Raw genomic sequence first — 12,187 nt, 5'->3', positions numbered from 1 at the left:
TTTGAGATCTATGAAAAAGTTCACTGTTTGTGCAGACCCGATATTTTTTTTTTGCTGAGAGCTACTAAGATGTCCAAATGATTTGAAATTTGGAACGCACCTCACACACTCAATCATCTTACATGCCAAAAAAATTCAGATTTTATTGAATTTTTCTAGTATTTTTTTGAATTTACTGTTCACTGGATGTAGATGAGTCCGGGCACAAAATTGGATATTCGAAAAATCCTCAACTATATGCCGCAAATAAGTGCAACACGTCACTCTTTGCAACAGGAGCCGTGCATTTGCATTATCTCTCCTTTCTTCAAAAATTATGGTACCACAAACCATTTGAAATTTAGCATTATTGTACACGTACAAACAGAGAGACGAGTGAACGTTCTCATGCTTTGGCAAAAAGCTATAGTAGTATACATAATGCTTACGGTTTGCACACACTGGCACCATCACCGTGACATGCCAAGGGACCTGGGAAGGGCCAGAGACCGGGCCTCTGGCGCCGAGCTTGGGAACATAACGTTCAGCTTGTGCATCAGGACATCGGACTTCGATGGTATCTCGTTGAGCAGGAACTGCTGCACGATCGGCTTCTTGAACCACTCGAGCACCGAGTCCCCGGGCGCGCGCAGGACAACCTTGCTCACCTCAAATGGCGACTCCAGCGAAGCGAGCACCTGGGCCACCACCATCTTGAGCGTCGGCCCTGTCACCAGCTTGATGCGCCGTGGCACGACCCCGTAGTAGAGCATCCGCTTCCTGAACCGGTGCAGCGTGTGCACTGTCGAGACGAGCGCCGCTCCCACTGACAGGTTCCGGATGTCCAGGGACCAGGCGATGTGCTGGTCGAATACGATGGCCTTGGGGAACAACTTGTTCTCATAAGCGACCTTCCAGACGCATCGTGCACGGTTCATCTGCCCCATGAGCACCAGGTAGTTGAGGAGCACGTTCACAAAGTACCTCGCCGCACTCTCCTCATTCTCATAGTCAATGCCTTGGAAGAACTCCCGGACAAAGGAGAGCACGGGCTTCTTCCTTTGCTCTGGCCCGGTGAACAACCCGCACATGAAGTCGTGCGCCTTGTGCCTGCTCACGCTCAGGATGTTCATGATCGCCCGTTCGCTGTCCTCATCCTGGCACCGCACCAAATGTGCGAGGATTGAAGTGTAGAGTATCATGTCCACCTTTGCCGCTGCACCGACATACGTCTCGAGCAGTGGCCGTGCCGAGTCATACAGCCCCATCTTCATGCAAGACTCAAAGAGCTGCCTTATGATGAAATTGTTGGTTCGTATCCCGGCAGAACCCATGAACCGCAGCCACCGGAGAGCAAGCTCCGTCGACCCATCTTTGATGTAAATCATCAACAGGTCGCTCGCGGTCACTTCAATGGGGAACCCTGATGCCTTCATCTCAAGCAGCACCTTTGCAGCCAAATCAAGCAGCTTCTTATTCGCCAGCATGGTCAGTAATGCTGTAAATGTGCTCAGCCCTGGCCTTGTCCCTGCATTTGCCATCGAGTGGTACATCCTCATTGCTACATCCACATTCCCCGCTGAAGCATGCATTTCGACCAAACAAGCATATGTGGCAGGAGTAGGGAAGAAGCCAGACTTCTCCATATCACCAAACAGCTTCGCAGCGACATCCAGCCTCCCTGACCGTGCATTTGCCTCGACTACCATGGTGTACAACCCAAAGCTTGGTCGTAGCCCTCCTCGCCGCATCTCCTCCCAAAGCTCCATCCCTGCATCCAGCTTCCCAGCCTTCACAAGCCCCTCCACCATGGTGGTGCTCACAGCCGTGCTCACCCTGTGCCCCACTGCCACCATCTCCCTGTACATCCCCATCGCAGCGTCAAGCCTCCCTGATTTGGACAGCACATCGACCATAGTGCTGTACACCCCCGGCGAGGCAGGCCCGACGCCATCCCTCTGTCTCATTTCATCAAACAGCTTGCGTGATGCGTCGATCCTTCCAGCACGTGCAAGCGCCGGCACAGCAAGCTCGTAAGTGCCCTTGTCGAGCTCGCAGCCCGCCACAGACATTTCATCGAGCACCTCGAAGGCCTTGAAGGCGAGCCCCCTCGCGAGCAGCAGCGAGAGGAGGGCATTGCAGGTGGACGTCTGGAGGCCATGAAAGCCGGCGTCTCGGAGGCGCTTGAAGCAGTAGAACGCGGGCTCGAGGAGGCCGTGGGTGGAGAGCGCGGAGACGACGGCGTTGAGGGTCTTGGGGAAAGAGGCCGGCTCCGGGTGCAAGAGGGCGTCGTCGAAGAGCGACATGAGGTCGGAGGAGTGGGTGGCCGGCGACAGACGCGCGGCCACGATGGAGGACAGATCGTCGGAGGGGACGAACCAGGGCTGGTGGCGGGCCCAGCCGACGAGCGAGAGGAGCGGGGTGGGGTCGGAGGCGGGGAGGGAGTTGGCGGCGAGGAGGAGGAGTGCGGGGTCGGGCTGGGAGGGGAGCGCGGAGAGCGCGGCGGAGAGGGACGGCCCCGAGCGGTTGCGGAGCGCGAGCGCGGCGAGGCGGGCCGCCGCGGCGGGGCGCGGGAGCGGGTGGGCGGAGGAGCCGGAAAGGATGGTGGGGTCGGCGCCCGGCACAGCGGGGCGCGCCCCGGGCGCGGACGAGAGGACCTCCCCCGTCTCGTCCAGGTAGTCGACCGTGTCTATCCATTCGACGCCCGGCGGAGGCTCGGCCGAGAGCCGGCGCGGCGCCAGCGACAGGGGCAGCGCCGCCGCGCGGCGGCGGAGGTGGGGGAGCCTGGCGCGGAGGAGCATATCTGCGTGGTCACTCTCAGCTCTTCTCGGCTGTTCAGAAGTAGTTGAAGAGCCTGTGACGGCCCACGGCCCAAACGTCAACTAGCATGGGGATACACGGCCCAAATATCGAGCCCAAAAGGCATCATCCCCCTCCTCCCGTGGCTTATTCGCTGCTACTCCTCCTACCTCCCTTCGTCTTCCTCTGCCTCGGAACCAGATCGCCCCCTCCGCCAACCCCCCTCCAGATCGGTGGGAAGGAGCGCCCTGTTTGCTTCGCTGCACCAGATCAAGTAAGCTCCATGCCCTGTCTGTGTGTAATTTGGTATTTTTTGGCGAGCTCGCCGAGCCCTAGCTCCTCCACCGAGATGGAATTAGGAATTGTTTTCTAGGTTGATTGATTCGAGTCCTTGATTAGATGACTGGAAGTAGTAGTAGTCCTCCGTAGGCTGCTAAATTTTGGTAGCTTCAACCTTTGGGAAGGGATTGAAGAGCTTTTCTGTGGTTTAACCATGTGGTTTGACGCTCGATTTCGTTCAGTAATCGCTCTCTCCGTGCCTATGAATCAGTACGGCCGTGGGTAGTGGGCGTTTATCCTGTCATATCTGCGATGTGCTCTGGGAGGAGTGGACTGTAGAAGCAGATAAGTATGGGGTCTCAGATGCAGCACTCTGAAAAGTTTGGGTGGAGAGGTAGGTCAGGTCAGATTGGGTAGCGAAATCACAGTTGTGGCTGTCATATGAGCTGTGTTTGCTTGTCTAAGATGTTTACTGTGCACATTTAATATCTGCAACCATGCTAGTTCTGTCTAGCTTATAACTGTGCATTGAGCTCACGATGCATGCTTATCTTGCCTTTTTATCAACGTTCTGTTCCCATCAGGAGAAGCAATGTCGGCAGTAATCACAAAGTTCGCCGTCACATCTATGGTGATGTGGATGGCCCCAGTTGCAATCATGTATGGGTTTATCTACCAGATATTTCCAGGTTTGATTGATGCTCCTTGTACATTATGTTATACTACCTGATATTTTGTATGGTACTGAAGCACATGCATTCATATGGAAATGATGTTTTCCTCCTTGGTCAGGTGTCGGTCAGCTTTCCCCCTCGGCGCAAACCATGGCCAGTGGATTCCTTGCTGTCATCTCGGTCAATCTGGTGATCGGCTTTTACATATACATGGCCATGAAGGAGACTCCCCATCAAGAGCCCCAGCCTGATCCAACCTTTCTGGCAAACGCCAAAGCAAGCATTAACCAGCCAACTTCTTCTCAAGTGAGTGATGATTCCCATGGGAAGGGGAAGGTGGAGTAGGCCGTAGCGTAACTTGAGTGGGGTTTTATGTCCATGATACACATGCTATCCAGAGTCAGTTGGGTTATGTAGTCACTGAAAACTTTCAGAGTTATGGAACCTATATGAAGATGAATCTTTTGTACCCATTATCAGTAGATACTGTGTTCAACCTATTTAATTTTGTTATGATGTTGAGAAAGACTCCTGATCATAAATTCATGTCCTATACCTTCACTAATTCTGTCAGATCTTCTTTAGCACGTAAGTTAATCATATCTATCTTTACCAATTTGTTTTTTTCAGTATGCCATATTTGATAGAAAACATTGAGTCTCCTTTTGTCCTTTAGTTTGATTTAGTCCTTAATTTTTTTGAGAAATATGGGAACTATATTAAAATGAATCTTATGTATACCAGTTATCACTTATCAGCAGACAATGTATTCGGCTTGTTGATTTTGTTATGATTTAGAAAGAGTATTCTGATCATAATTCAGTCCCTACCTTTAATTATTTTTTTTTCAGATTTTTCTTTAGCACATAATTTAAGCATATCTATCTTTATCAACTTGGTTGGTTTGTATGTCATAATACTATTATTTGATTAAAAAACATTGACTCTATTTGGAATAGTTACTTTTCAGTTTAAACTGTTGTTAGTTATTTAATTTCACCAAGAAGTGATTGCGAACAATCATTGGAGCTGGATAGAAGGATAACATAAGTCTTTGTTTCACTACGAGTAAATAATCAGTAAATTTTGTGTCGTGAAATAGAATAGGTTCTTTATGTGCTGTAGTTGACTTCATGAAGGACGTGAATCTTTTGGGAAGCTTTAGTTCAACATCTGAGTGAAAGAACTCAAATAAGTAGCAGTCTTGTGTGTAAAACATTGCCATTTTGATGGTTGCCCTTACCTTGAAATTAGCCAACATATGAGTGAAAGAACTCAAATAAGTAGCAGTCTTGTGTGTAAAACATTGTCATGGTCCTGGTTACCCTTACCTTGAAATTAGCCTGCAGAAAAAAGTGAAAATCAAAGATGTTAGCCACTTAGCCTTTTGTTGCTGTGGAACACTTTATTTGTTTTTCCTCTGTGTCATTTGTTTGCTTCCTTCAGAATCTTTGCTTACTTTAGCTTATGGTAAAATAACATGTTGTTAGGACTAGAATATCAGTTTTCAAATTCGTTACTTTGTACTTTCTCCCTGAAAATTTCAATTAACGATAGATGTTGGATATATTGTTTTGATTAGTTTTGGAAGAAAATTATCAGTGTTGTTTCATACGTGTAATGTCTCATACTCATGTTGCTACCAGGGAACCGTTTAATTTGAACTTAATATTATAATCATGTCTTATTCTTCATCCCCTTCTGTGAGTATATTTTGACATGTTGATTTGGAATTCTTTTTTTTGAACAAGTTGTACCTTCCTGGTATCATATTCTAAAAATGGAACCAGAAAAAGGCAAAGTAGATTTTGAGAACTATGGAGCTATATGAAGATGAAACTTATGTACCAGTTATCACTTATAAGAAGATATTGTATTTGGCTTGTTAACTTCGTTATGATGTTTAGAAAGAGTATTCTGATATAATTCAGGCCCTACCTTTACTAATACTGTCAGCTTTTTCTTTAGCAAGTAATTTAAGCAGATCTATCTTTATCAACTTGGTTTGTTCGTATGTCAAACATTGACTCTCTTTGGACTAGTTACTTTTGAGTTAAATTTTTGTTAGTTATTTAATTTAACCAAGTAATTGGGAACAATCAGTGAAGCTGGATAGAAGGAGAAAATGCATCTTGGTTTCACTGTGAATAAATAATCAATAAATTTTGTGTCGTGAAACAGAATAGGTTCTTTATATGCTGTCCTTGACTCCATCATGAATCTTTTGGGAAGCTTTCTCACAGAAGCATATATGAGTGAAAGAACTCAAAGAAGAGCAGTCTTGTGTGTAAGTGTGTTACATATGGTTTTCTCACAGGAGCATATATAACTGTGGATAAATCATGTAGCCCTCTTAATTTTTGAAAATTTACATCTTTTCTGAAGGGTTGAATCTCTCCTGTCCGTCTTTTTTTAAGGGTTTTGAACTATCAATCTAAACAAACTAGTTCTTATTTGTTCCTTTTGGCTATTGGAAAAATAGTAAAATGCATAGGCGGTCCTAATTCTTTTGCAGAAATGTCGAATGGGTCCTAAATCTATGAAAATGCACATCGCAGTCCGAAATCTTTCATAAGTGGTTCATTGGCGGTCCTATTGACCTCTGACCCTCTTGACCGGCTGGCGTGGCCCTTTGACCACCGCCATGTAGGCAGTATATTTTGCACAAAACCCCCCTGCGAAGATGTATCCTCTAATGTCATGGACAACCGGCCTCCTCCGTGCTGTTAGGCTGCCACCGCCATCTCTCCTGCCCGCTCCTCTTCCCCCCGTGTTCAACGACCACCTTCTCCAGCAGCTCGACGCATCTCCTTGCGCCGCCCACATCAGCGCCGGGAAGTAGTCCCCGACGCCCTCTTCGTCTCTCGACAGCCTCTTAGATCAGACCACCCGGTAGATCACGTCTTTCACTGAACCGGTAAAACGCCCTGCTCATGTCCACCGCGGCGGCGATAGATGCTCCCCTCGTTGCAAGCACCTGCAGTAGCCGGCACTGCGGTGCGTACCAAACTCTAGGGCATACCCCGACGTTCCGAGGTGTCGTGCCGCCGGCCAGGTGTGTGTGCCGAGGACCCATGCCACGCCACGTGTGCCATCCCGCCAGCCATGGGCGCATGTGCGAGACCCCGAAGCCGACGCAGATCGATCAAGCTAGAAGGCGTGTAAGCTGCGACGTACGTACGTGAGCTAGCTCCCTGAAAATCCATCCACCTGCCTGCCTGCTTAAAGCCAGCTTTGGTGACCTTGGTCACCAGGTTCATGTCGCGCCGCACCACGTAGCTAGCTAGCGATGTTATTGCCGAGGGAACTTGAGCACGCACCACGCAGTGAAGCTGCAGGCGGGCTCGTCTGTCTGGTCTCGGGTGTACACCAGTACACGCACACAGCCTCGCGCACCTCCTGCCAGCCATCGCTGTGACTGAACTCACCGGCACGCGAGTCCTCAATTTGGCGGTCGCTCGCCGTGGTGGCTTGCCTCGCCGGAGACGATGAATGAGGAGGCCGTGGTGGGAGGTTCCTGACGAAGGAGCAGAGCTCGAATAGGGAGGAACAGGGTCTCGAGAATGGTCGGCGTGACCCAGTCCCAGTGACCGAGCTGTTGTGTGCTCGGCCACCGTGCACGCAGCGGCCATGGCACGGCGGGAGCGGTGCTAGCAGCTGGGCGCTCGAGCAGTGGCCCCCGAGGACGACGGGCCCACTACCTCGGCAGCCGACACTAATTGCTCCTGCGTAAACTGGGCGAGTGCGCCATGCACGCACATCAACTTGGTAGAGCGCGGGGATCCGGCCGAGGAGCCGGAGGGAGAGGCGCCGTGCCAAGTCCCTGTCGTCTTCGCGTTTCTTCTTTCAGAACCCGAGGTAGAGAAGGCCGGCGAAGGGAACAAGCAGGAGCAGCGCTGCGAGTTCCATGCATTTTGATTGGTTTACTGCAGTGCCGAGTTGCATCAAGAGGGCCATGAACTTAGAAGATATGACTTCGCAGAGGGTTCTGTGCAAAATAGTGCTTACATGGAAGTGGTCAAAGCGCCACACCAGTCGGTCAACAGGGTCGAGGTCAATAGGACCTCCCATGAACCACTTACAAAAGATTTAGGACTGCGATGTGCATTTTCATAGATTTGGGACTTACTTGACATTTTCGCAAAAGAATTAGGACCGCGCATGTATTTTACTCTTGGAAAAATACGCATGCAGATTCATTGTTAGTGTGAGAGACTCAGCTGATCGAAATTTAGAAAGTCCGAAACCTACTGTATAACTGATCACTTATACGGCTTCAAAGTTAGGTCTGACATCAACTCATCACACAGTCTCATACTATGACATGCAAAGAGAATATCCAAGAGTATGTTGTTTTGAGAGACAAAAAATTAATGGATGAATATGGTTAATTTTTCACCAAGGGTGTATTATTTTGGGGAAATGGAGAACTCCTGGATGAATACAATGCATACTTCAACTTTAGCAGGAAATACAAGTGCAAATTTGGCAATTGCTTTGAAGATCTCTATGCCCATATGGCAAGCATGGACATCATCCCTGCACCTAGGAAAAGTGCAAGATATGTCATCAGCTGAAGCTTTGTATTTGTCTGTAGCTTTGGGTTATTGAAATCTGTTGCTAGAAGGTCCACCAGGGACATGTAGATCAAAATCCCTGCCGAGGCTGAGTTGAAGACTCCCTCAATAATGAAGGCAGTAGAGCTATGCACATTATAGCTAGATGAAATCGCAATCCCTAGCACGATGCCCACGGGTGCGGTCAGGGAGAAAAACGTTGCCATGATGATGGTTGCCCTCACCTTGAAATTAGCCTGCAGTGAAAAGTGGAAATCAAAGATGTTAGCTACTTAGCCTTTTGTTGCTCTGGACCACTTTATAAAGTTGGTTCTTTATCCTCTGTGTCATTTGTTTGCTTTCTTCAGAATCTTTGCTTACATTAGCTTATGTCTTTAGGACTGGAATATCAGTTCTCTAACTAGCAACTTCCTATTTTCTCCCTGAAAAGTTCAATTATCAATAGCTGTTGTATATAGTGTGTTGATTGTTTTTAGAAGAAAATCATCAGTATGTGTTCATCTGATTTAAACTTAATATTGTAATTATCCTTTATTTTTTTCCTCCCCTTCTGTGAGTGTATATATATATCCTGACATGTTGATTTATAATTGTCTTTTTACCTTGGTGGTATCATATTAAAAATGGAGGCAGGAAAACAAGTTAGATTCTTATCAGTGCAAGCAGGTACCTGTACAATGCAACCACCCAAGCCTATGCCTTCAAAGAATTGATGGAAGCTGAGGGCACCGACCAGAGGCTTGATGGTGGATGGCCTCACAGATGCTCCTAATGACACGCCAATTATCACTGAATGCACCAGGATTCCCAGCTCTAGAACCTGCATGATGAAACTTTATGGTTATTTAACACGGGACTGGTTGGTTCTTCAAAATATCTACCAACTTGGCAAACAGTTTGCGGAGGAACTGGATTCTTTATTGAAGAGGAAAAGTTTGTCCTAAAGGAGTAAACCGCGAACTGCCAGACCTTTCGAATAGGTATTGATCTACTCATTCCCATCCCCTGTTTATTTGTGTTTCTTTATGGAAAGGTTTTGAGAGAGATGCCAAATTGACCTTGGAGAATTATTTAACCTGCCACTATGCCTTTTGGTTCTGCTCTGAAATTGTTCTGTGTAGATATTAGTTTGGTCAGATGAGATATTTTGGAACATTATGTGCTGACGTAGTTCACCTTTCCACTACGTCATCTTTATTCATGTTCATGAAAAGCTAATATATTTGAGTATATTTGAAGTTGCTTCTTTCATGCTCCCATCATTTTAAGATTCACTATTTTTCTGGTATACGGGAAGTTATGGAACTAACCTCCAATTACTGTTGCCAGGAAGTCCTATGTGCTTTGGAGTGGCTGCTCTTACTTACCTGAGATACCACCCTGTGCCGGATTGTGTCAGCTATTGCCGCCTCCTCCGGTGAGCTGACAACAATTGCGTCACCATGTGAATGGCCATGCGCGTGCACATGTGGATGATTGGCCCTCCCTTCCTCGTCTCCGGCGTGTTCGGGTATGTCGATGTTGTCAAGTGGGCGTGCCTTGCTGAAGTGAGACCGGCGGTAGTACCCAGCAGCCAGCGAGTCTATCACCATTGTGGCCATGGCTGCAGACATGGCCACAAGTCCCGCAAAAGGGAAGCCGTTTCTGTCCCCGCCGCCTTTGTGGATGCACGGGGAGGTGAGCCCGTCGAAAGCCGCTGGCAGGATGTGCACCATGCCGGTGGCAAGGATGACACCGGCCGCGAACGCCTTGACCGCGAAGAAGATGTCGCCGTCGGGGCGCAGCGCGGCCATGGAGCGGCCGAGCACCGGCACCAGCACGCCAGCCGCCCCGGCGGTCAGGATGGACGCGATGGCGACCAGCTTCAGCTTCGTCGCGCCCTGCTTGTCCGCCCCGTCCGTGGCGGTCGTGCACTCGCACCCGCCGCTGGCCGCCGCGGCCTGGTGCACGAACAGGAGGAGCCATGGGAGAAGCGCTTGCAAGGTGTGCTTGGTAGCCCACATCGCGGTGTGACTCTGCTGAATTGCTGATGGTTACGCCTGAATGTGATATGTGCTGCAGGGAGATAGAGCAAGAGCCAACGCCGGGTACTTTAATATAGGAGGCGCTGGGGTGAGGAGAGTTGCTGTCCTTTGTCCAGGTGGGGTCTGGTGCTCCCGGGGGCTGCACATCGTGTGTGCCATGTGTCACTAACCTCGGTGCAAAGTGTCGTTGATGCGTGATACTTTTTTTTTTTGCGGGGGGTTGATGCGTGATACTTTAATGACATGGTATCCGGAAACTGGATTCTCTGCACTTTCGGGAGATGTTTCCATCCAGGATCCACGGCCGAAATTGAAACTTGTTTTCATCCATGGTCACCAGCCGTCGGCTCGGGTCGGCTGGCATGCCTCGTCGCCGATCACTGGATGGACGAAGGCGGATAGGGGGCCTGATTCTGAATTTCGCCCTGCAAAATCCAGCGTGGGTACGTGTATAGGGAGGGCAGGAAGGTGTGCTTGGCGATGGCGGCTGAGGATGATGCGCTTTCTGGTCGGTTTTAGTGCAGTGTTGACACAATGTCGTCATCGGCCAAGTTAGGCTTTTCAGGAGTCTGCTTGCTCATGTTTTCGGTGGTGCGGGTTCGGCCAGATTGATTGACCATCGAGAGGCCTTGGGCGACCGGTGCGAGGTAAAAAGGTGTGCAAGCTGTCAAAGCTGGCTGACATATTCCTGCCGCACATGAATGGAACCCGAATCGGACGGCCGAGATCACACGACATCCGTCCTTAGCCAATGGAGGCGTTGGCGATGGAATGATCCAGTGTTCCCTGTACGAAGGGGCCAAAATGCACGCCATGTATCGCATGTTCGCTGGGCTCTTTTCGCTGCAGTTGGTTTTTCTTGGGTCACAATCATCATGGACGTGAGATAGTTCCACTGACCTTGGCGCACGGCCAGGGCCTTCTCCTCCTCCCAAATCCCAATCCAAAGTTGATAAGATCGATAGTAGAAAGAATCTCTCTCTGTGTGTCTGTCTAGCTAGGGAGGAATCTTTGTACCGTGGGTGCATAGTGCACACCAAACGTGAGCCATCGAACCCCGGCAGGAAAACGGGGAAAAGGAAGGCAGAGCTAGGAGATGATGCGCCAGCAACCCTGGACCAACAGGGATGCTGTAGCTAGTGCGTCGGCCATCACCCCGTCATTGTGCGGAACAAGATGCGCAGATGCATGCACCTCCCCTCAGCTTTTAGGCCTATCCTGCTCCGGCAACAGTATTGTTCACCGCAACTATTGCTTACGAATTCATTCTGAAGATCGGTTGGAGACGGCTATGAAGTGGTCTCGCGACGATATGGGGCGATGGGATCGATCACGGGAAGCATTCCTGCCTTGTATACATGGATGATTTGCCAACGGTAGAGCCCACGGCCTGATTTGTTTTTTTGCGAAAAGATCTGATCTATTATAAAGATTCATTAGAAGTACAGGACACCTCAGACATAATAAAAATTACATCGAAGTCCATGGACCACCGAACGATCATTGCCGTCATTAGAACGAGCCGTCGACGTGCTGTTGTCGTCGCACCCATACCGGAGTCGGCTTGACCTTTGTCGATGGCAGCTGGGAAGTCTTCGTGCACGTGCCCACTAGCGTCCCGGAGCCGTAATCGTTGATGTTGAACCCATGAACCGATCTGAAGAATATGACACCAAATATCGTCGTTGCGTACGCACGGAGAGAAACCCTAACCTTGCCGCCCCGAGGAGAGGTGGCAGGAATCTATGCCGGAGAGCTCCGTCTAGTCCGTCCCAGCAGACGAACTCGAGGATGATCGAAATCCGGAAGACTAGCTTGAAGAAGAAGCGCCGCCCCTGCAAAAACTAAAACCTTT

General features: G+C 49.3%; 3 protein-coding genes across 3 annotated transcripts; 1 reads left to right on the top strand and 2 right to left on the bottom strand.

Annotated features, from left to right (window-relative positions):
* Window positions 1-266: 266 nt before the first annotated feature.
* On the bottom strand, window positions 267-2,810 carry LOC123054311 (pentatricopeptide repeat-containing protein At1g79490, mitochondrial). Its single transcript, XM_044478046.1, has one exon. It carries the CDS (start codon window positions 2,778-2,780, stop codon window positions 450-452), a length of 2,331 nt encoding a protein of 776 aa, XP_044333981.1. The 5' UTR covers window positions 2,781-2,810; the 3' UTR covers window positions 267-449.
* Window positions 2,811-2,893: 83 nt separating this feature from the next.
* Window positions 2,894-4,213, top strand: LOC123054314 (uncharacterized). Its single transcript, XM_044478048.1, has 3 exons — window positions 2,894-3,052; window positions 3,642-3,746; window positions 3,850-4,213. The coding sequence occupies exons 2-3, from the start codon at window positions 3,650-3,652 to the stop codon at window positions 4,074-4,076; spliced, it is 324 nt and encodes a 107-aa protein (XP_044333983.1). The 5' UTR covers window positions 2,894-3,052; window positions 3,642-3,649; the 3' UTR covers window positions 4,077-4,213.
* Window positions 4,214-8,101: 3,888 nt separating this feature from the next.
* LOC123054312 (zinc transporter 3) lies at window positions 8,102-10,388 on the bottom strand. The gene is made up of 3 exons (XM_044478047.1): window positions 9,676-10,388; window positions 8,979-9,128; window positions 8,102-8,544 (listed from the first exon to the last, which is right to left on the bottom strand). The coding sequence occupies exons 1-3, from the start codon at window positions 10,309-10,311 to the stop codon at window positions 8,239-8,241; spliced, it is 1,092 nt and encodes a 363-aa protein (XP_044333982.1). The 5' UTR covers window positions 10,312-10,388; the 3' UTR covers window positions 8,102-8,238.
* Between the last annotated feature and the right edge of the window lie 1,799 nt (window positions 10,389-12,187).

This window comes from Triticum aestivum, chromosome 2D (genome assembly GCF_018294505.1).
Source record: "Triticum aestivum cultivar Chinese Spring chromosome 2D, IWGSC CS RefSeq v2.1, whole genome shotgun sequence".
Taxonomy (NCBI): domain Eukaryota; kingdom Viridiplantae; phylum Streptophyta; class Magnoliopsida; order Poales; family Poaceae; genus Triticum; species Triticum aestivum.
The sequence above is the reverse complement of the archived record's forward strand: the minus strand, read 5'-3'. Positions and strand labels throughout refer to the sequence as shown.